Raw genomic sequence first — 23,782 nt, forward strand, 5'->3', positions numbered from 1 at the left:
GGAGAGCCCCTCCCCATCACCAGAGGAAGGCCTGTTTTCCAGCCATGGGGAAGGGCTGGCTTCCCATAAGCCCCTGCTCTGGGCAGCCAAGAGCTCCAGGAGAGGCTTGATGAGCTGAAGACTTAGCCGTGCCCATCTCTAATCCCTGCCTAGCAATGGCTTAGCTGGAGCCATAGCTGAGGCTGCTGCAAAGTCCCATCCTTGGGGAAGTGACATGGAAAGCCCAGAGCTGCCTTCCCAAGAAATCTCAGGGAGCTTCACAGGAGTGGTGCTGGCTTCCCTCCTGTCAGGGAAGCAGCCAAAGAGCCTCCCTCTGCCACCCCACCCATCCCACCCACTCTCCAGAGACCTTATCAGACCAGCTGGAAAGGCCAGGCAACTTGGTCACCTTGGATGGACACCCTGAGGGGCTGGGCAGTCTCTATTCAGAAAACTTGGCACAAAACACCCTTCATCCTCAGCTAGGTCAATCACAAAGAACAGGCTTTATTGGGACAGATGCACAGTTCCAGTCCTGCAGCTGCGGGCCAGCCACTCTGCAACTGCAGCCAGTGTTATGTAGGACCAATAAGTTAATGTGAAGAATACTCAGGTGTCAGGGAGGTGACGATGCTCAGAAGTCTCCCAGCCCAGCTCCACCAGGAGCTCTGGGCTCCAGGGAAGACATGGGGAGTGGGAGTTGTATGCTGGGGAAGGAGCTCAGAGACAAACCGAAGTAGAATGTTCAAGCATAATGGGGGAGAGTGGAGCCCAGAGTGGGGGTACTGCAGGATGTGGTAAGTGCACCTCGAGAGAAACACCACATGCATCCCTTCAGGCTTCCCTCTTCTCCCCTAGATCCCTCCCACCTTCTGCAATAGGCCACAGCACTTTCTTCCAGGTGGGAGAGCTGCACCATTTGATCAGGCATCAATTCTTGGAACCATATGCTATAGTCATAGCAGTCTCTATTCCAGTCCAGGGATCCTGAAGGGGAGAGTTCTGTCCAGGCAAAATCGGAATGCAGCTCTCCCTACCCCTCTGACTTGCTTCCTCATTGAGGCAAGACCCCTACTTGGGCATATGATCTGGAAGCATAGAGGCCTTAGGACCAGCAGCCAAGGCTGATCAGTGTCTCAGCTTGCCCCATCCTAGCAGCTGGGACAATTCTTGAGTGCCTCTAAAACAACCTGGCATTTCTGCAGGGCTCAGGAGGGCACATTCACTGGTGTATACAAATAAGGGCTTTCTCAGCAGAAGCATGGTTGGACAGGGAACAGAAGGAGAAGGAACTGCCTCTTCCACATGCCACAAAAGTGTTGCCTTTCCAAAAATATTTGCAAAGTAATGTTTTTTAGGACCAAGATGCAAAGATTTAGAAGGAGGGGTAGGCCAGCTGGCCACCCTCACATTGCCCAAAGGTGGTTGTCCAAGGGTGAGTTTCTCCCCACCCTTGGCAGGCCAGCCCTCCGCCCAGAACCCCAGGTGACAATCTACTGCAGCCCTACACTCTAGGCTCAGGGGTCTGGGAGCACAAGGGCATGGAGAGAGAATAGTGTTTGGGGTCCCTAAAGGGATTTCTGGGATCTGGAAAACAGCAGGGTCCAGGAAGGTAAGACTCCACCAGGATACACTGAACCTTACCCTACTACTTGGTGTGCATCACAGAGCACATAGAAAGGGGAGGGAGAGTCTCCCCCACCCTGTGGTACCCAGAGACCTGGGAAAGGGGGACAAGTCCTATGCACAAGTGTGTGACATGTCCAACCCCAGCAATAAGGGACCAGGAGGGTCAAGAGTTTCTCTTTCTCCGAAACAGAGTACAGTGTCTGAGGAATCCCAAGGTGGCCCTCTCTGCCACTTGTCTTGCATAAGGAGACAAATGCTGTCAGTCAGACCAGCCGGGCCTTAAGTCCAAGAGTCCAAACTCTGGGGGATAAATCCAAATCATATTATAGGGACCTTGAAGACAAATCACAGATATAAATCCTCAGGTCAGGGCTTCTGAAAACATATGTGTTAAAAAAAAAAAGAAAGAAAGGTTGAGTGTTGGTATAGGATCAAAAAACAAAAAAAGTTTCAGCTCCAGGTCATCGGCCTGCGATGGGGTGAGGGAGCTGAAGGAAGCACTCAAAAGGTGAGGGGTCTCAGCCCCAGTCCCACTAGGAAACAGTCTTTTCCAGCGGTGGCAGAGGCACAGTTAAACCTGGCTGATGATTTCCCCGTTCTCAGGAACAAAGACTTGCACAGGGGTCCCCTCAGGTGATCTCCGGAGCACACACACTGTGGGTACCTGCCAGGGGTGGGGAGAAAGGAGAGGTGGGTGAGCAAACCAGGTAGAAATGTCAGGACAGTAAGCCCAGTTACACCATCCTTATCCCTTAAAGACAGCAGGGCCCTGACACTCAGCTCATGCCCTCCCTAGGAAGCCTATGTTCCCAGGGACCACCCTTTGTCCATTTGCCACTCCAGGTTCTTTGGGGTGTGACTGACACCCTGACCTCTTCCTTCACCACCTTCCCTGGGCTCACATCTTGTCACCCTCCCTGTCTGGCAGGCTGGGATGGGCTGGGCCTGGTCCAAGGACAGGTCCAAGCTAGTAGGAAGGGAAAAGCACGTCAGCTACAGGGTGCAGCCTGGGATGGAGCCAGGGTACTGCCCAGCCGAGGATGGCAGCTGCAGCCCAAAGAACTGGTGGAGGGGAGGGCATGCAGCTGGGCTGTCGGGAGTGTGGAATCTCAAAGAAGGAGCCTGTTGGTAACATCTGGAGCATGTCCTCTGCAGAGCCCTCTGTACCAGGGAGGGAAATAAAGGATTCGTGTGTGCTATCACCACTTCCAAAAGGAAGAAACTGGGTCCACAGGAACTAGGGCTGTACCCCTACCAGGCATTAGAGTGCTCTAAATCTTACAGGCGCAGTATTAACCTAGTCCCTGGCATTTGGGGACTTGGGTGAAAATACTATCACTTATCTGGCACTTACCATGCATTGCTCTAATCATTTTAGCCTCTTATCCACCCTGTGACATAGGTCCTATCTTTAGGACGGGAAAAAGAGAGGCCCAAAGGAGTTGAGTAACCTGACCAAATTCTGTATCTGACAAGTAGTGGGACCGGAATTTGAACCTTGAAGTCTAGCTTGAGGGTCAGTGTTTGTAACTGTGCTGCCACCTGCTTCTCAGCTTGGTGCTGTAGGGTAAGGGGTGTCAGAAGGAACTTGACTTGACTCACAAGCAATCATAGGTTCTGGTTTCTGCAAACCTATTTTTCCCTTTGCCCTGGGCTCTCAACTCAGGAAACTTCAGGGGTTAATTTGATTCTCAAGCTTATCTGTTTGGTGGATCATCTGTGGAGCCATTAGGAGGGAAAAAAAAAAAAAAAGTCTCAGTTATCTCTGAGGATCATCTCCACCAGGGTATGTGACCACTGCAGGCAAAATGAGGAGGTGCCCCAGGGAAGTGAAAAAGTGCCTTCTTCCAAAGCCAGCAGGAAATGTTTTTCTGGCCTAATCTTCCTAGCTGGAGATTATTACGTGGTCACTAGGTCCCTGGTCCCGGGCTAGGACACGGGCCTTCCCCAGCGGTTAGCCCCTTCCTGTCTGGTCCCAGGGGTCCCTCCAGAGCAGGCATACCTGCGGTCGGGGGCCCGGAGCTCTCCCGAAGCCCTCTCTCCCAAGGGGCAGGCTCCTGACACGGAAAGCCCCTTGGCGATCAAGCGAGTGGGGACGGCTGCTCCGGAGACGGGCTCGCTCGTGCCACCACTTGAGCTCCTCGGAGACGGCGGCCTTGCTGAGCGCCCGGCCCGCGGGGCTGTCCTTCAGGGAGGGCGTCCGCACGATGCGGCTGTGCGAGGGCACCAGCCGCTGGTAGCGCAGGGGCGCGCCCTCCTCCTCGTAGGCGGGACCCCGCGCCCGGCACAGCTCCCACTCGCCAGGTGGCAGGTGGCTCTCAGTCACCACCACGTACCGCCCTGCCGGGAAGTACCCAGCAGGCATCAGCAGCTTGGGATAGTAGGTGGTCAGCTCCCAGCCGCAGGCTGGACCCCAGGCCCCACGGTGGCGAGGTGGCTCAGGTGGACAGGGAGGCCGCAGGAAGGAGATGTCAGGGCTGCTGCTGCCGGGCGAGGTGGGGTGGGAGATGCTGGAGACATCGGAGCCGCTGTCTTCCGAGCAGGAGTGACAGGCAGGGTGGGGCAGCGGGGGCTTGCTCGCAGGGAAGCAGGAGTCGGGGACTGTCACCGTGTAGTGCGTGGGGCGGCGGCGGGGAAAGGCGCTGCGGCCTCGGCCTTCTGCACCCACACGGAAGGAGTCCACTCTAAAGAGGGAAAGCAAGGAAAACTGAGCTGGGGTGGAGGGCCTACAATGGAGGCAGGAGTTCAAACCCTGGGAGTGGATGCTCTCGGTCAAACCTCCCCATAGCAAATGAGGCAAGGCCCTCTGGTCTCAATCTGCACTTCCCTCACTCATGCACTCACACATCTGTGTTGGTTTAAAGACGAGTGCCTTCCTGCCTCCTTCACATCAGGACAAACATACAATACAGCTGTCCCTAGTATCTGCCCAGCATTCCAGGACCACCCAGGATCTTAAAACCCAGGGATGCACAGGTCCCTTACATACAATGGCGTGTGTATGTATTTGGATTTGCATATCACCTACCAGAATCCTCCTGTTGGCTTTAAATCGTTACTAGAGTACTTATAATACCTAATACAGTGTAAATGCTATGGAAACGGTATTGTGTAGGGCATAAGGACAAGGAAAAGAAAGTGTGATGAGCTGGGGGTGCAGTTCAGTGGCAGAGAGCCTTCCCTAGCATGCGCAAGACCCCTGAGTTAGATCCCAGCACTGCACCAAAAAAAAAAAAGACTGTACAACAGGATTTTTTTTTTTTTTCATGGCACTACTAGGGTCTGAACTCTGGGCCTCCTTCTTGCTAGGCAGGTGCCTTACCACTTGAACCACTCCACCAGGCCTAAAAAATATTTTTGACCTTCAGTTGGTTCAACCCACAATGTGGAATGGCAGGTTCAATGGGGCGTCAACACTACGTGTTACATATTTTCAGCCAGCTGAGGAACACTATGTCCCGGAATTTCATTCACAGAATCTACTGAGGTAGGTATTTTCGGGTATCTAACTTGAGTGTGAAATCCCAGCAAGAGGGAAGGTGAGGCAGGGGGATAGAGAGTTCAAGGCCAGCCTGGGCTATATAGTGAGCCCCTGTTACAAAAAGTAAAGGGCTGGAGGACAAAGGTCAGGTAGAAAGCTTGCCTATCATGTGGAAAGCAGACTGTGCTCCCCCAAACTCCCAAACAGAGGAAAACAAAAATGTGCGGCCTTGTTTCAGCTCTCAGACTGTATGTAAACCGCGGTCCTTTCTGAGACACTATTTAGTGCACTTTTTTGCATTTTTGTGCTTTTGGTTGATGACTTCACTACAACCCATGTCACCTCCTGCACAAGTAAAGTACCTCCTACAGTTTCAAAGCACAAAAAGCCTGTGATGCAAGTTGTAGAGAAAGTGAGTGTTGAATAAGCTTCGTTCAGTGTCACAGGCTGTGAGTTCAATGTTAATGAAGCAAAAATAAGGTGAATTTAAACAGAGACTCCCATAAAACTTTGTAATATATGTTACCAGCTGACCATGTTGTGCCCAATCGCTTACAGGGAACCTAACTCTATACTTCCCCTACAGGCTATAGTTTGGTATTTGCTAATTTTGTGTTTGCCACGACTTGATAGAATTTAACTACCATGAATAATGAGAATTGGTTGTACATTAATTGGGAAAGAAAACTGTCCATTGTTGAGGACCAATAATAATTAAAAAATATGAACAAGCACAAGAAAACATGGCAAGGGGAGAAACCTTGAATCAAGTTAGGCAAACTTCAGCTCTGCTGGTTGTAGTGCAGCTTCTTTGGAGAGGTGACTCAAAAAGGATCCTAAGGAGAAGCCAAGGTGCTGGCCCTGTGTCCCATCTGTGTATCAGAAACCTTCACCTCTAACTAAAGATCTGGATGGTGGTGCCCCTCAGATCTCTGGGCTCTCTTACCTCAAAGACTGTGACTGGCCCCTCCTGCCCTGCATCTCAGGGGTGGCTGGGGCACTTGTGCGGCCCTGCCGCTGGCCAGGAACACTGCGGATGGGAACCATGTGGTAGGAGGCAGGCTCCAGCAGCCACAGGCTGGAGTTACTGGGTCCATCCTGCGGTGTGGTGGCCGGGCTGCTGCAAAGGGATTGGAGATAAATCAGTGACATGAATGTCTCCATGAAGGGACTCAACAAGTGCAGAAGAATGGCGGTGCAGTGGAAGGAAGCCCCAAAGTTAGTGGTGCAAATTGCTAGCCGGAGCTTTGAAGTCTCACACCTCTGCCATCACACCACTAAGAAGGGGTGATCACCTGTGGCCTTTCCCCTCTTCCGGCTACCCAGCCTGGGCCATCCCTGGCAGTTTCCACCTACTCCCGGCCGTCCCTTCCTCCCATCCTGACCTGGACTCGCTATTGGGCTCAGAAGACTTCCTTGGCCTCTCATAGGGGTGGTCAAGGCTGGTCTCCTTCCAAGGACTGTTCTGGATTGGGGCCCGATCCAGGCCCCCAGGCTCAGGTCCTGCTGGCTGCAGCCCCTCAAGGCTCTGGGGTGGGAGAGCCCGGGAAGGTGGGGCCGGGGACTCTGGGGGAGGTTTTGGCACTTGTGAGTCCTCTGCAGGGGTAAAAGAAACCGGGTAAGGTCAGAGGCTGGGGAAACTGGCCCAACAAGAACATCCACAGAGCCTTGCTCTCCCTCCCATGTCTGGATTGTCCAACTACTCCAGGCCAAGGCTCCAGCCCCAGTACTTAAATTGTTTTCTTCTGCCTCCCTTCCTGCCACAGCCCTGTTGTACACCTGTCTCCTTCAAGAAACCTCCCCAGTTTGACTTGTTGGCTCTCATTCCTCCACTCTCCAACATATGCTCCTAGTGTGGACGGGGGCCATGATCACAGGCAGGCTCCAGCAGCCACAGGCTGGAGGCTAGCCAGCTGTTTACCCATTCTTCTGGTTCCTGCCTTGCCCAAGTGCCCTATTTCCTTGTTGGCCTGGGCACTCCCCTGCATAGGGCTGACTACACCACTCTGTCGATCCACCTTGACCCTGACATGCTCAGTGTTTGTAAGTAAGGTTCATAATGCATAGAATTGTGTTTCATCCCCGGTGTTCCCTTCCTCCCAAAACTGCCAATGATTGTGGGCAGATCACTCATGGGCTCTGACTGGTTCCACCTGGAATACAGCCCCAGGGTGAAGGAGGGACACCTAGGGCCAAAAAGGTGCTGCTGGAATTTGCCTTTCCCTTCCTCCTGGAGTGACTGAGCTTCCAGATTGGGAGGTAATCAGCAATTCGCCATCCTCAGCTAAGCAAGTGCCCGACACAGGAAAACTGACGTCAGGACCGAGTGAGGCCCTGCGCTGGCACCCTGCCTTCACCAGCTCCCCATTTGAAGTCCCCACTAGCAAACCCTGCCAAAGCCCTACAGTCTTGCAGTAGGAGCCTTGACTGTGTCCAACCTTGACCATGTTCCCAGATTATTCCTCTCACCTTCCTCCAGGAGTAGCCCATCAGACAGGGAGCTGTCATCCGAGGCACTGAGCTCTGGGGAGATCAAAGGGAAGAGAACAGGAGTGAGGAAATTAACCTGTAGATAGGAGCAACTAGCCATAGTGAGCAACCCTGGCTGGCCCGCCCCTCTCCCAGGACAGCCCCCATCGCCAGGAAATACCCAGTGTGCTAAATGCGATACTGCAAACTTAGTACTGGAAGTGGGAAAAAGATTCAGGAGTCAGGGGCTAGGAGACAGGAAACCTGATTTTAATCCTGGCTCTCTCACTGGCTATGCAACCTTGAATAAGCTCTAGACCTCAGTTCCTCCATCTGTCAACAAAACCTAGGGCTTCCTGGTAATGGAAGCAAAAGGGCAAAGACCCATTTTGGAAGACCCTCAGCATGAAGAGAATTTTGCCAGTGTTTCTACAGTCTTCTAACATCACAAATACAACTCAACTCAAGGGTCCCAAACCTAAGAACTCCTGTATTACCAACAAGAGGCCAATTTAAATTAGGGTATGGCTAGCCAGCCCTAAGGAAGGTTCTACAGTTGGTGATAGGGCACGCCACCTGAAGGAAATAGAGTCCCATTTCTGCATGGGACAGCAGCAGCTGTCACCCAGGAAATCATGGGGAACTTATTTTCCCCATGATTCAGATCTTCAGAATAAGCATTCGAGTCTACAGCCAGCCCACCCTGAACTCGCCCGCTCTTGTCTCATCTCGTAAGCTAAGCAGGGTCGGGCCTGGTTAGTACTTGGGCATTCTTGTGGCACAGCCTCGCAAAGCATTTCCACTTGACTCTGACAATGAAGACAAGGAAAATTGAATGGTGGCTACTATTTCTACTGTGCCCATACTTTTCTAAGTATATTATTACAATACACATTTCCTGTGTATTTCATAACAACCACATAAGGCAGATCATCTCCATGTAACAACAGGAAACAGTCTCAGGAGTAATGAGGTTTGGGTCAATTGGCCAAAAGCTGGTTGAGTCAGAATTCACACCGAGACAGTCCTTTACTCACTCCGTTGTTAGTTATCACTTATTGCGTAGGTCATTACCAGAAGTTCTAAGAAAAGTAAATAGTTACCCCTTTATAACAGACTCTGGCAAACCGCAGCCCATGGATCAAGTCTAGTTCACTGGCTGTGTTTACCAGTCAGTGTTACTGGAACACAGGTATGGGTTCCTTTATCTGATGATAAAGAACTTTACCTAGAGCAGTTCTTAAATCTGCAGGGAACATGGTCAAGGAGCTGGGACTGTCTCCAGCTAACTCTTGCTTTGCTTGGCTCTCAGGTAGCCTTAGCTTTGGGGTTCAGTTACGGAGTTTTGGTTCTCTGCCTCTGGTCTTACAAAAACCTGGAGAAGGATTTTTATTTTTTGCAAATGTTAAGTTGAAGAAATTATGGAACTATTACTCTTGTGGTCTAGCAGTACAACCCAGGTTTGAATCACAAATATAACTGAAAGATCCCAAATCTAAGTTTGTAAGTATGGTCTTCCTGGGTGACAGCTGCTGCTTTTTCACACAAAAATGTCACACTTCATTTCCTGCAGGACATGTGCCATATCACTAACTGAAGAGCCTTCCTTAGGGCTTTCTGGGCCAGACCCTAATGTAGTGTGTTTTGGCTAAATATAAGATCTGGGAAGAAAGATAACAATCCCATCACCCCTGATCTTCATGTAAACAAGCAGATCTGGAAGAATGCAAAGAAGGGTGTCTGGACACACTGACTTTTGGAGGTGGGAGCTGGGAGAACACAGGGACCTGCCAAACAACTGGCCCTTGAGGCTGCTCACTGTCTCAGTCTCTGTCCCAACCCAGCCCTGGCTCACCTTGTCCTACCCTCCATCCAGCATGACTCTCCCTCATAGTAGCAGCACAGGGGCACCCCAGGTTGAGCGATAACCATGAAAATCATACTTACAACCTTGGCATTTTCAAAGCTACCACTGTCCAACAAACTAAACTAATCTGCATATAAACAAATTTTTACATTCATTAAAATTAAATAAAATTGAAAGTTCAGTTCATCAGTCACACTAGGCATAGTTCAAATGCTCAATAGCTATATGTGGCTAGTGGCTACCATATTGGACAGTTCAAATACAGAACACTTTCATCATCTCAGAAATTCTTCTAGAGTGTGTTGTTCAAGTCTGGCAATCAATCAACAAACCCATACTGGGTACCTATTACATTGCAGAGGTGTATGCAGGGGTGGCTCTCATCAGGTTCACCAAGAGTAAATCAGTTCAACACCTGACTGACTTGACCACGCTCCACCACCTGCAGAGTGCTAGCTAATTACTCTCTCCTGGCATAATTACTTTCCCAAAACTGAATTACCTGTGTGGAGACTAAGAGAGTGAGGTGGAGTTTTGTTTTGAATTTTTTGTCTGCTTATTTTTTCCTTTTTAATTCAAAACAGCTTTCAGCCTCTAACTAATTCTTAACCTTTCTCTATTTCCTCCTTTCAAAGTGAGGAGGAGTGTGGCAGAGGAGCCACAAAACAGGAATTATTTGCCTAGAACCACCTCCTCTGAGCTCCCAAGGGAGGGCATTAGAACTCAGAACCCAGAGATCAACGTCTCCGTACCAGAGCTGGGTAAGTTGGCAACTGTGCCAGCTCTTCCTCTGCACTATCTCTATCTTTTCCTGGGCTGAGGCCCTGAGAACTTCAGCCTCCCACCTCCTACACAGGGTTAAGCCAGAGTCCTAGGCATGTCCTGGCCTGCTCCTCACTCCCAGCAAGAAGCATCATCAGTCACAATGGTGGCAACAGAGTGACATCCCATCACCAGACACATCCTGGACATAAGAGCCACAAGTAACCAAAGCACTCAAGGGTGGAAAGGCTTCTGGGCAGTGTGAGGCTGGAGGGGGACAAGAGGGGCTGAGACCATCAGGGATGGCATCTCACCACCCCAGTGGCTCCCTACAAATACAGAGCAAGTGGTCCTTGGGGACTTCCATGCCTAGGTCATCAGCTATCTTTCATGGGAAGGTCCACTCCCAGATACCCGTGCGGAATGAAGGAGGGGTGGAAAACTCTTTTCCCTTAGAGCCTTAGAGATACTGTCCTGCAGTCAGGGCAGGCCAGAGCCACTGGAACCAGAGAGAGGTCTGGTCACTTGGCCCTGGGTCAGCACAGTGGCTTTCTGGGTTTACTGGTGACGTGTCCCTTCTTCTCTGCCATCTATTCCCGGCAGCTGGAGGTGATTGGTGTCTGGTCACACACTTCCTATCCTAAATTAGAGGCCACAGGTTGGAGCAGGTGCTGAGATAAACACCAGCCTGAGGCATGGGCCATGGGACACAGGGATCACAGTGGCCTTCAGGCTTCTATGAGTGTCCCACCAGGGGAGAGAGGACAGCTGTCCTGCAAGAAGCCAAGTCAATGGGCATGGATAGGAGACTGACAGTGAAGAATTTCACTGCTGTCTAAGCTGAACCTGATGCCTCGGATCCAACTCTACCCTGGGCCACTGCCCATCCAGGTTCCACTTCCCTCAGATGCAGGAAGGGACGCAGGCAAGACCAGTGGCAGGACTGAGCCCCAGGCTCCATGTGGTGGGGATTGGAATGGAGGAATGAAGGGCTGCAAGATCTGACCTGACAAGCTGGATTTGGGACAGGACAAAGGAAAACAGTCCCACCTCAGAGTTCCAAACCACCTACTGGAAGCTACCCAGCTGGGACACACTGGCGTCACGAGGCTGGCTCCTGGCATTAACGATTCACTAGGTGCCCACAACTATAGGTCTCCTGGGCAGGACTCAGGAACTGAGCTACAGGCAAGTAAAGCAGAGCACAGAGCTGGAAGGCTCACACTCCTGACCAGGGCACTCGCAGCTACAGAAGGGATTGGGAGGTGCAGCACCAATGGGGCTGGATTTCAGCCTAAACACCAGCCCTGAAACAATTCACTGACCAGTCTCACGCTGCAAGGGTCAGTGGCTGTGCTGCCTAACTCAAGCTGTTGCCCTATGGGCCTGGGCCATCTCAGTTCAACCAACACTAGGAGTAAACTCAGGGTCATCCCCAAATGCCTTCTGTTTAGGAAGACTTCTGGAAGGGGGTGTATTGTGTGAAGAATGCAGAAGGCGTGGGATGCTTTCTAAGGAGGTGGGGAGGTTTCTTAGGATGGAGAAGTCTTGTTGAGGCTGCAGAGGGGAGGGATGGGGTCCAGGTGGACCCAGGAAGCAGGGGTGCCCATGGAGCTGATGCCAGGCATGCAAGATGATGCTAACCAAATGCAAACTCTGTGGTACAGAGCCGTGCTACCCATCACCCCACATACGCCGTGTAGGGCGCGTGCGGCCCGAGCTGGGGCACTCGGAGGGCAGCAGGCTCACCTCGGCCCAGAGAGTGCGCGGTGGGGGGCAGGGGCTCGCTGTTGCGGCGCCGCTCGCCCAGGCAGCGCTGCAGCTCCCGCAGCTTCTTCTCCTCCTGCAGGGCTGCGTGCTTCCGCTGCCGACGCACCTGCCGGCTGAGGTTCTGCTCCGCGCACAGCCGCCGGGCTGCCTCGGTGATCTGGAGCTGCAGGGCCAGCTGGCGCTCCAGGCTGCTCAGGGGGTCCTGAGGGACAGGGCAGGAGTGAGGCCGAGGACACACAGCAGCCCTGACCCATGGCCCGAAGCTGGAGGACCGTGGGGAATTGGGCAGCAGCATCCAGGGACACGTGACAGAGGGTGGAGTGGTGGGAAGGACCGAGAGCCAATTGTCCCCATGAGAAGCTACCTGCAGAGCCTGGCTGGGTGGAACCCAAGTGGGATACTTTCCCTCCTGACCCCAAAGGGTTGGGCAGTCAGCCCTATGGAAAACCAGGGCCATTCTCACCACAGGGAAGGGCGCCTAGGACCAAAGCCACCTCTGCCCCCTTCCTTCATAGACTGAGACAGAGGACGGCCCTAAAGCTAGAGTAACCTGTCTGTACAGGTGACTGACTCTCTGGGTTGGTGGTTGAAGCTCTTAACTGATCCTCTGCCCACTGGAGCCAAACCCAGTGTCCTAGCTCTCCAGGTGGCACACTTCCCTAGCCATTCAGGCTACCCTAATAAGGGGGTGCCCCTCATCAGTGTAAAGCCAAGCTCCCTTGTGGGGTGTGTAGGGATGGAGAAGACTGCCATGGTGCTGGACTGACACCCTGAACCTCTGTGGCCAGCCTTTGGGAAATAAGGGACAGCAACCACCTCCAAAGCTTCTCACCTCTCTGTGCAGGGCCCACTCATCGAGCTTGTAAGCTGCTCCAATCCTACGGTGGACCCTGGGGGCCTTTTCCCCTGGCTTGAGGGGATACTCTGCTGGCAAGGCGCCTGTCAACTCCTGGGGGGAAGCAAAGTTAAGCCAGGCTCCTCTCCAGTTGCCCAGGCCATGGCCAACCATTGGAAGCTTGTCCACTGGCCCACACAAGCATGCACCTGCTCTTCCACAGAGGCCCCCAGGACAACACGGCCACTTGCACCTCTCCCCACCTCATTCTATCACCCACAGTTGTCTTCATGTTCCCAAACTTGGGGCATGCTGCACGGGCTCCCCTTTTCCTTCACATCTTCTGATTGCTTCCTCCAGAGGGCTACGCATATACCCTGGGTACAAGTCTCAGATTCACTTACATCTTCTCCACCCCTCTGCAGCCTCTCACACCCTTCCTTCCCTGTGTCTGGACCTTGGCCCAGGTCTAACTCTCCTCCACCTAGACTCTGGGCCCAGACCCTGGTCTGATTTCCAGAATTCCTCACTTGGCCCCAGTATCCCAAAATGTGGCCATAGGGCTCCTCAGATTAACCCCAAGTTTGTGTGTGCAGGTCAGGGGCTGGCCTAGGCCCTCACCGCCTCCCTTAGGCAGAGTCTCCGAAGCTCCTCGAGGCAGGCCTCCAGCCGGGCCTCCAAGGCCTTCTGCTGCTTGCGCACAGCATGGGTCAGCTCCTTCATCGGGGACACTGGGCTGTCTGGGCCTGTGGGAGGGTGAGGGGCACTTACTCAGGGAACCTGGGCAGAAGTCCTCTCTTAGATGCTTGCTGAGCACACATTCACACTACACACACTCACACACACTTACGCACACACAAAGCCTTATGCCTGCCCACAAATTACAGGCTAGCTGTTGTGGCCTGTGTAATGACCACAAAACACCATGTTTCCTGGCTGCTCAACAGTGGCAATGTTACAGCTCAGAGGGAGGGCTGTCCCACCAGGTGACCTGCAGTGGGGGACAGACTGTGTGGTCGGAACACCTGGGTCTCCTTATCTTCCCCCCTCCCCCCTCCCATATATACACACACGTCTCCTGTCCTATCACGATTAGGCCAGACTAGACACACAGGCTTGGGCCGTCCAGAGCAACAGGACCTTAACACTGGCCAGATAAGAGTTTTCAACTTCTTAGTTAATCACCAGGGCTAATGCTGGACATGGCTGATTCCTGTTCCAGATAGGGCTAAAACTCTAGGCCGGACTGCTCCAGGAAGTCTGCAAGGGTCCCTGGGGCTCCAGCCCTTTCAGTTTTCCCCCTTCCTGAGCAGAGGCCTCCCCCCAACCCCCACACAGCCCTTGGGAGTCTTAGCCTGGGGCCTGGGGACTCACTCAGGAGTCAGAGCTGGGCCAGGGGCTGGGGCAGTGGGATTTCCCCAACCCACTCACCAGACTGCAGGATGATGCCACTGTCGGTGTCGCTGACCTCATCCTTACTCTCCATAGTGGATTTCTGGGAGGAGGGGGCACAGAAGAGGGAGGGGCAGCAAGGGTCCCAGCCTGGGCCAGGATGTGTAGGTAGCTCGGTGCTTCCCCAGCTGTGAGAGAAAAGAGAACAATGACCAAAAAACTCCATGTAAACCCCTTTGGTTCCAAACAGAGGGCCAGGAAGTGGACATGTGGACTGTGCTTCTGGAATGACTTGGGGTAGAGGGCTTTCAGGGGGAGGGGGCCAGTCTAGCACCCTGCTGGGCCTCCTTCCAAGAATGGCCTCTGGGACAAAGGAAGCCAAATGCAGTGGTGGCCATAAGAGTCACCAAGAGAAAAGGACAAGGAAAAAAGCAGGGAGAGGATGAAGAGGAGCAAGGAAGGTGGGCTGGAATGACAAAGCCAGGAGGAAAAGGAGGAGGGGAGATGTCATGGGGCACAGCTGGCCTCAGCCTAGGAGACAAGAGGCATGTCCTACTGCCCCAGTGGACAAGCGCACTTCAAGAAGTGACTGGACACTAGGGCAAGGCTAGTCTGGGGTGCCCAAAGCTCAGATCACTCTGCTCTCTGGACCAGGTTGTTCACCTGTAAGCATGTGCAGAGACTAGGCCAGAGAGCTATCCATTAGTCTACTCCTGAGCCACCAACTATACCTAGGAGACTCCTTAGAAGGAGTCAGCCGGATCCCCTAAACCCCATAGCCAGAGAGGATGCTGGGACCTGGTGGTGGGTACAGCGACAAAGCAGAAGCTGCCAAGGACAGAAAGGAGACCACCCCTCCTCTGCCTCCCTTGGGCTAGACAGCACTTGGGTGGTGTGGGTGCAATCTCAGTGTGTCAGCCCAGCAGGCACCAGTCACCCAAACAAAACCCATGCCCACTCCCTCTCTCCTCACCAAGCCCACAGCCCTGGTTGGGGTCCCAGCTGGCCAGGGCTGGCAGCTGCTGGCTAGAGCGGGAGGGTAGGGAGGGGCGGGCGGAGCCCAGGCGGCGGTCTGCAAGGAGAGGCCAGCCACCTCCTCACTGAGTCAGCCCATTGAGCAAGAGTCCAAAAGTCCTTCTGAGTTTCTGTCTGGAGCTTATCCTGCTGCCTCCCCAGAGCACAGGGCCACAGCCTGGGGGAGGTGGGCTCCACCCCTGTGTGGCAGTTATAGGACAGGATGGGAGGCCTTGGGAAAACTGACCACAAAGCAAAGCAGAGATAGAGGGAGAGAGGACTGCTGTTGACCAGGTACCTGATAGTATCTATGAAGCCCGAGTGAGCAGAGCAAAGGAGCTTTTATAGATCTGCGCAAACACAGCTTATCGAGGTACCACGGGCAGAAACAATTAAAACCATAGCCCTGAAACCAACGTATACCTTGCACTTTGGAATTTCAGTTCTCCAAGAAGGAAAGAGACTGCATGGTAGGAAAAAAAAAAGGCTCATGTGAGCCTTTACAAATATGCCAAAGAGAGATTGAGCATTGGCCATTTACCATTTATTCTGGAAGCCCGAAGGAAGTTAGGATGACTGGTAGCTCTGCTCTGTCCATCTGTCTCAAACCCTATTCCTCCTAAGGCAGAGGAGCAGTCAGCCTGGACTTCCTCCCACTGTCCCCAGAAGCCAGGGTCAGCTCACCCCTAGCTAGGAAGCAAGACCAAGACCCGAGCAAGAGAAGAGTACTAGCTGGTACTCCAAGCCTTTGCTTTAGACAAAGAGAGGAGGTAATGTGGGAGGGGAGGCCATTAATTAGTCACACTTGCTAATTAATTATTAACTACTAAGAAGTTGCCTTGAAAGGCTGGGAAAATTCAGCCCTTGCCTCTCAGGGACTACCAGAAGGGGACCTCCCAGGACACAGGGGTGCCTTAGCATGCCTTCTCTCTTCTCCAGCTTCTCTCTCCCCAAACCTGCTCAGTCCTCACTGCCAAGATCAAGGAAGGAGGTACTGACATTCTGGGTGTTCCCAATCTGATGCCGGGTCTACTCTGAGCTAACTTGCTGCCCCAGGTAGGAGAAAGAACACAGGACCAGAGTCCAGATTCAAGGCTCAGTTGTGCTACACCTGTGTTAACTGGGGAAAAAAGTCACCTGGCCTCTGGAGTTTCCTTTCCTCAATTGCACAATGAAGATGGGACACGACCTAAGGCCTTTTCTAGCTCCCCGGTCTGAATTTGGATCTTCTGGACAATGTCAGAATAAGATGGAAATCTTCATAGCCATGGAGCAAACCCCACTCACTGCACCCCAGAGGCTGTCCTCCTCAGTGTAAGGGACCTGCCCCACCCCACCCACAGGGACGGGAGCCCTGGGTGTGTAAAGTATGACTTTAGATAAAGGAAGTTCAGGTGACATCCCCACCCCTTCCCCAACTCAGGAGTGCATGGGGTGAATTCCTGTACGCAGCCCATCTCATCCAGCCCTAGCAGTGAGCCCAAAAAAGCAGTCACCTGGCAGAACAGTGTCCCCAGAAAAAGGCAGAGAAAACAAGAGGCCTAGAGGTAGAAGGGGAAACTCCAGCACACTTTCCCTCAGGGAAGTCCTGCCACAAATGTGCCCCCAAAGCCACGTCTTCCCTGTTGCAGCCCATGTATGCTTGCTTTTCGTCTGATAGAAATTGAGACCTGGCCACAGAGATAGGCTCCCTGTGAGAGCCCAGGAACCCTCTCTTATCCCTGTGTCCCAGACATGAGCTGGGGGACTGGAGGTGATGGCTACTTCCTGAGTTCCCTCCACTCCCCGGCCAACTCCACCCTGCCCCACCCTCACCTGCTTCTGGGCTTTAATCCAGTTCAGGAACGACCCCCTGCTCCCAAATCAAGGAGCGAGGGGCCTCGCATGTTGCCTCAGGGTCTCCCAGGCCACTGGCCGGCCACAGCCACTTTGTGCTCTCTCTCTGAGCAAGCTCCAACTCTGCGCTGTCTGCTGGCCTCCCCTCTGGCTGGCCCGCTGGTCCCTCCCGCCTGCTTGCAGTCCCTCCCAGGCTGCCGGGCCAGGGGAAACAGGTTACTTGTTATGACTTGAGTCAGAGGGGAGGGGCAGGTGAGCAAGTCCTTCCCTGAACTAATCCTGCAGCTGACTGTTGCCGGCAGGCAGCTCCTGGGCCTCTGCACTTCCGGGCCGAGAGGAGCAGAGAAAAGGGGCTCCCCACAGAGGAATCCCAGAAGGCAAGAGGGGTCTGGTCTCAAAAGGACTGGGGTGCAGTGTGTTGGGCTAGAAGGCGCAATCAGTGTCCCCTGTCTTGCCCAGCTCTTCCTGCCTTCCTTGAACTCCAGATCCCCTTTCCAGAAATTGAGGAATGTTGAGTACCCCCCCAAAAAAAATAGGGTAAAAAGTCCACTGTGCATGGGGAACATTAACTGGAAATTTAGAAACCGTTGGGAGGGTCACTGTTCTCCTCTGTACACTGAAATGGAGACCACCTGAATTTGTCTGTCCCAAATCTGGACCTTACGCTGAACTGGGAGTGGTGGAACACAAGAGATCCCAGATAGGAGGATCTCTTGATCCCAGAAGTTCTAGGCCACATAGTGAGACCCGGCTTAAAGAAAAAGGGGAAAGAAAAGGAAAAAAAAAGGGACCAGAGATCAAAATGGAAATTGTTTCCTAAAAAAAAATGAAGCTTTCAGGCCTCACACCCCATTGGCCCTCTGTTTGGGATCCAGTCTATTTCCCGGCGGGGGGTGGGGGGTGGGGTGGGGGAGGGAGAAGCAGAGCTAGGGCTGCCCGTTGCCTGTCCTCAGAGGCTAGCATGAGATGTGCTGCAGATCACAGAGGCTGCCCTTAACCTTCATCCTACTATCTCCCATCCCCGAGTTCTCAGATTCTCCCACCATGACCAACCCAGATCCCAGCACCTCAACATACATGTGGGTTTCCTTCCTCCAGCTCCTATCCCCTTTCCCTTTATCCCAGTGCGGGGATGACAGGAGAGATCTGCTGTCATCAAGCATCTGAGGAGCAGAGCAATGTCACAGTCTACCACATCCCCTTCAGCAGCAACCCATTCCTCCTATACACAGACACCCCTCCCACCCCCACACACCCCTTCACATTCCTGTACACACCCTCTTTCCAAACAATGCTACCCTCAGAGTCCTCCAGGCTGACCACCTCCTGTCCCCAGGCTGAGGCAGAGGGGCCCTCACAGGGGACAGTCCTCCTTCCCCATGGTGGGGAGCACGCTCTCTGGGCTGCCCAAAGAACCTGAATCCTTTCCTTTCCCTTCCCCAGTCCTCTACAATGCAGCAGTTTCTTCCCATCCCCCTACAGATTTACACTTTCTTCCAATGTCAAACAGAGGGGCTAACCCTGGGCATAAGCAGCCTTTGCCCATCCCCCAACTCCAACCAGGGAGGAGAGGCAGAAGTTTCTAGAATCAGCTCATAACTTACATTTTTTAATGCATTAAAATAAAAAGAATTACTAAAATAACCAATTATATTGAAATACAGTTCTAGAACCAGAAAAACATAACAATATATATTACTTCTTTATTAACATTGAAGAGGACCCAGCAAGGGGTAATTTCATACAAGTGATGAGTGTAGACCATTTCCACATGGCTGCACCAGTGGGATAGGACCTGAATTCTACTAATGGCAAAGTGACAGGTCCTGCCAATGCTACTGTGTTTTGTGGTCTTCCAACTAAAGGGAATGCTAACTACTGAAAGAGTGATGAAAAATAAAGACTTAGTTCCCCGCCCCCATCTAAGTTTATAAACCCTCTGAATGCTATCCACAGATGCCTTGGTGCCTGTGGACCCAGTTAAGACCTCTGCTCTCAGGTGACCCCCACCTGAGTTCAGGGGAGAGAAGTGAAATTGGCTTAAGGCTGTATACACACCGGGTCAGAAATTACTCAACTTGTCTTCCAGGAAAAGACTCCAGGCCTTTCACTAATGATTCTTATGGTTTGGAACCAGCTTTTCAAGAAGCCATGTTGTGCGGTCAGTGATGTCACAAACTCAGAGCCGCCCCACACAGAACACAACTCCCCCTAAAAGACGTATGCAACCTGTGAAGAGGCAGCCCAAGGCAACTAACAGGCAGCTTAACCTGCCTCTACCCGACTTACCAACTACCACCTGATCCAGGGAGGCAGGTCAGCCATGCAATAGAGCTTTTTCTTTTTGCAAAAACCCAGTTCTTGCCATGGTACTGGCTTCTGTGGACATCTGGCATGGAGCCTTTAGCTCAGTAACAGAACCTCAGATCAACTTGTTTGCATTGAACCTTGAGAATGTGCTAAATGAAACCTTGCTCCTGCAAATTTGCACCCAGCGATTCCCAATCCAGAAGAATCTAAAGTTTGGAATGGGGCTGGCAAACCAACCCTGCCACCAAGATCTCCTGAGAGATTACATCTCATCTAGCTGATTGCCATGATAATCAACTCAAAATACCAAGTGAGAAGTGGGCACTGCAGAGGCCAGCTTGGAATATGAAACTCAGTGGTTCAGGACCAGTCTAGGAACCTGGGAACTAAAAGGCAGCCCCTAATCCCAAAGACCAAGACCCCATCACCAAGCCCACCAGCAGGTGAGGAAGTGGGATTTCCCTGCACAGTATTACAGCACTTACACTCTGATCTTGGTGGACAAGAAAAACTGCTTCTTTGGGAAATTCATTCCCAAAGGATATGTCGTGAGTCAGAAAACTTCCACAGCCAGGTAGCCAACTATTCTTGATTTTTTTTTTCCAGAGTTCCTTCTTTTAAATTTATTCTGATGCTGGGATCCAAAGTTCTTTAAACCAAGCACCTCAGCCATCCCAATTATACCCCAGCCAAGTACCATCACCGAAACTCCTACAATGTAACTCAGTGAATTTACAAATCAATGGTCAGTGGCTGGAGCTAACAGAGGTAAAAGGAAGAAGGAAAACAGCCTGGTACCCTCCAGGCAAGAGGGAGACCGGTCCTTAACTGTTTCCTTCTCAACGCTCCTCCTTCCTGCCCACTGGGAAAGGTGTTCGCCTCCACCAGGCCGTGGTGGAGTGGACTCAGTCGGGGAGCTCCGATTAGCCTGGAATGAGTGCTGAAATCAGACCTCTAGGCTTTCTGTAAAAAGCCCCTTTGTCCTGTCCACCCCGCTCCCCTCCCCCACCGCGCCCTCCACTTCCAGGCCGTCCTGAGACTTTGCTCCTTTTGTTTGGCTGCTTTCAGGCTTCCCGGAACCTGTGGCCAGGAGATTCACAAGCTTGGGGAAGGTCGAAGGAGAAAGGTGGAGGAGTTGGAAACATGCACTTTACGTAGGAATTCAGAATTCCTACCCCCTCGATAAAGTTATCCTATTTCCTGTAAGACCCCATCCGTTAAGGATGGAGACCAGGGGTTTAGGGGCTTGATTCCCCCCACCCCCCAATTCTCCCGCGCGAGGTTCCCCTAAGTGCCGCCTTACCTGTCCCATGGAGCTCTGGTGCCTCCCGGCTGCCTCCGCGCCTGCCTCGCAGCTTCAGGACCTGTTGGTCCTGGCCACCCTCGCTCTCCCCGCGTCTCCCCCCGGCCTTCCCTCCCCAGAGGTATTTCATTTAACTTAGGCATTTGCAGCATCCCAAATGTTAAAGATCCCAAGACATCTGTCCCCTGGGGCATACCAAAGCCCAGAGGAAAGAGGGGGACAATGCTAGAGTGACCTTGAGATTCTGATCCAAGAGTCGGGGCGGAGCCTCATGTTGGGGTGGGAAGGTGCCAGCCAGGGTGGGAGTCCTGTGGGAGCAGCCGCTCGGGGGGCCGAGCTGTCCCCTTTCTCCCGCTTTCGGACGCCCACGGGGCGGGACACCCCCGGCGCGGCCAGTTTGCGCGGCCCAGGCGGGAGGAGGCTCGGCTCGCGGTCCGGGTGCCGCCTTTCATCCGCGCGCTGCGGCCCGGCCGGGGGGCAGTTTTCATTCCAAGAGACCCCGGGGTGGAAGGATGAAAGGAGATGTCACGAAGGGGCCGCGTTCCTCCGCACTCTCGCCGCCCCACGTCCTCTTCCCGCTTGCTGTGTCCCGCAGCCGGCTGCGCAGTGGCGGGCGCGGGGGCCGCGATGGCCTGGCCTCCCCTCTTGCGGCCCCGGCCCGGTCCTGCTGGGGGCCGGCTGGTGACAATAAAGCAGCAGTCTTGGGGTGGGGGGGGTAGGGGTGGGAGAGCCCCTCCTGCGATGCCGCCACGGTCCATTCATTCCCTCCCTCGCACTTCCCGGGTCTCATCTGTCCCACTAACATTTACTGAGCACCACTGGGGTCCGCCACTGTGGATCGAAGTTCAAGCTCCTTCACAGGAAGGGTCCTCGCAGCCTAGATGAGCAAGGATGGTATGGGTGAAGAAGGGCTGAAACGGGAGTTTGGGATCTAAGGCCCAGACTCCTTAGATTCTGTGTCAGGTCCAGCCACTCGCCCCCATATGTCAAATGGCTGGGTCATGTCCTGAGAAGAGGCAGGGTAAGCACTCATTCCATTTTCAGCCATCTTCGTGGTACAAACATGAGCTACAGGTTTTTTGGCTTTTTTTTTTTTTTTTTTGGTGGTACTGGGGTTTGAACTCAGGGCCTCATGCTCGCTAGGCAGGTGCTCTTCTGGCTTGAGCCACTCCACCAGCTTTACAGGTTTAAAGAGATAAAACAACAGGGGACCAGTCACAGGTGATCATTAACTCAGTCCCGGGGTTCCAGAGAGGTTGTTATAACTGTCATCACTTGAAGGGAGCAGTCTGGTTCCCAAGGCATGATTACTGCTGCTCCAGGGTACAGTCTCATCATTGTAAGTAATTGCCCTCATTTGGAGGGATAGTTTGTCCTACAAGTCTCCCACTGTGCCTTAGGGGAAGTTTCAGTCCCTTGTCATAAAGATGTTATCAATCATTCCTGTCCTTCCTTGATTCCAAGGTAGCTGCAGGAGAGAGTAGCTCAGCAGTATAAAATGGAGACAGAAATGTCTGTTTTAAGTTAAATTATGGGCCCAAGTAAGGAGTCATTGCTTTTCAGCAAAAGCAGTTTAAGTACTTCTTACAGGACCAGGAACCAGGCTGAGGCAGGAAGGTGGCAAGTTCAAAAAAAAAGAGGTAAAGAGGTAGTGGCAGAATAGAAGCACAATGGCAAAGCAGCATAGCTGGTCCTAGAAGCTGCAGAAAATTTAAGATATGTTATGAGGAGGAGGAAAGACCCAAGATGAAGGGAGGTAAGGCTAAGAGGCAGCCCATCAAGAAGCAGGGTGGCACTGTGTGGTTGTCCAAGTTGTGCATAATACTAAGACAGAAGGCTCCCCCAGGCTCCACTCAGCTAGCTCTTGGCCTCATCCATTTGCCCAGAGCAGGTGCCTTTATCTAACAGGTACAAAGGCACTAGAGCTTGGTGGGCTACCTAAGGATTTAAGATGCTTATCTGAAATTGAAGAGAAACTACTTAGAGAGAGAGATTGGGTTGTGTGATTGTGGAAGCTGGCAAGTCCAGAATGGACAGGACGTGCATGCAGGTGGAGATCCCAGGAAGAGCTGCAGGTGGAGTCCACAGGCAGAGTCTGCTGGCAAAATTCCCTCCAACTGCAGGGAGATCTGTCTTTGTTCCATGAAGACCCTCAGCTGATTGGATGAGGCCCACTCACACATGAAGGGAAGTTTGTTTTACTCACAGTCCACTGGTTTAAATAGTAATCTCACCTAAATCATACTGTCACTAAAACACCCATAATAATGTTTGATCAAATATCTGGGTCCTGTGATGTGGCTAAATTGATATGTAAAATTAACCATCATAATCCAGGTGAGCAGACTCACCTTTGGAAGATGACTTTGGAGGAGGTGGAAACAGGGAAGTCCCCGGAGGCAGCAATTCAAGCAAGGAGCCATGGGGTCTGAACTCAGAGGGACAATTGGGGTGTAGGGGGAGATGGAAGTGGATGAAGGGGGTGAGTCAAGAGCTTCTTAGCGGGTAGACCTGGCCTGAATCTGTACCTGATTGACTAAAGACCTGAGCAGTGAGGAACAGGGAGGGGTTGGGGATTCCCAGGTTTCTGGCTAAAGAGTTCATTTGAGGTGTGTTTACTTTGGGATATTAGTGATAATGTCAGTGAGCAGTCTGGTTGGGCCTCTGAAGCTCAAGGAAGGTTGGATAGAAGGGTTTGGAATGTTGCAGAATGGCTCAGAGAGACAAGCACCAAAGCTTTCGAGAAGCAAGTTTATCAAGCAGTCCAGCAGTGACTCGGCAGATTCACATCCCAAGGCTGAGCCCCAAGAGCAAAGGGGGCTTCCTTACATACCACTTAGAGCGGGTTACAGAAATGGGGGGTACAGCTTGTCCCATACATGGTCACGTGCTCTTTCATTGGCCACTTTAACATCTAGAGTGAGGTGACCCTTCTCTGGTCTCACTCCAGGTGACATTCCCTAAATCCGGTTTTTCTTTGTTTCACTGTAGCACTCATTATCTCTCATTATCAGTCATTATCTCTCTTCCCCCTCCCTGCCTTCCTGCCACATTCCCCCCTTTGATGCTCCCCACTTCTGGGTCAAAGAGCACCATCTTGATCTAGGGGTTTTTATTCCCACAGTGTCATTTCAT

At 52.5% G+C, this 23,782-nt stretch overlaps 1 protein-coding gene across 3 annotated transcripts; it reads right to left on the reverse strand.

Moving 5' to 3' along the window:
- Positions 1-462: 462 nt before the first annotated feature.
- Inava (innate immunity activator) lies at positions 463-20,814 on the reverse strand. 3 transcript variants are annotated; one of them, XM_020172565.2, is made up of 10 exons: positions 20,648-20,814; positions 14,224-14,372; positions 13,414-13,538; positions 12,790-12,906; positions 11,937-12,159; positions 7,559-7,612; positions 6,475-6,685; positions 6,036-6,209; positions 3,611-4,292; positions 463-2,272 (listed from the first exon to the last, which is right to left on the reverse strand). In XM_020172565.2, the coding sequence occupies exons 1-10, from the start codon at positions 20,797-20,799 to the stop codon at positions 2,180-2,182; spliced, it is 1,980 nt and encodes a 659-aa protein (XP_020028154.2). In that variant the 5' UTR covers positions 20,800-20,814; the 3' UTR covers positions 463-2,179. The 3 variants fall into 3 exon arrangements, with proteins under 3 accessions (XP_020028154.2, XP_073904781.1, XP_073904782.1); XM_074048680.1 differs by lacking the exon at positions 20,648-20,814 and adding an exon at positions 17,014-17,401; XM_074048681.1 differs by lacking the exon at positions 20,648-20,814 and adding an exon at positions 15,740-17,002.
- Between the last annotated feature and the right edge of the window lie 2,968 nt (positions 20,815-23,782).

The sequence above is a fragment of the Castor canadensis genome, chromosome 11, assembly GCF_047511655.1.
Source record: "Castor canadensis chromosome 11, mCasCan1.hap1v2, whole genome shotgun sequence".
NCBI lineage: Eukaryota > Metazoa > Chordata > Mammalia > Rodentia > Castoridae > Castor > Castor canadensis.

Coding starts and splice junctions, on each gene's coding strand:
- Inava (XM_020172565.2), bottom strand. CDS start 20,799: ATGCTGCAAATGCCTAAGTTAAATGAAATACCTCTGGGGAGGGAAGGC. Junction 6,686..7,558: donor TGGGCTACTCCTGGAGGAAG/GTGAGAGGAATA, acceptor TTACCCCTGCAG/AGGACTCACAAGTGCCAAAA. Junction 4,293..6,035: donor GGCCAGTCACAGTCTTTGAG/GTAAGAGAGCCC, acceptor TTCCCTCTTTAG/AGTGGACTCCTTCCGTGTGG.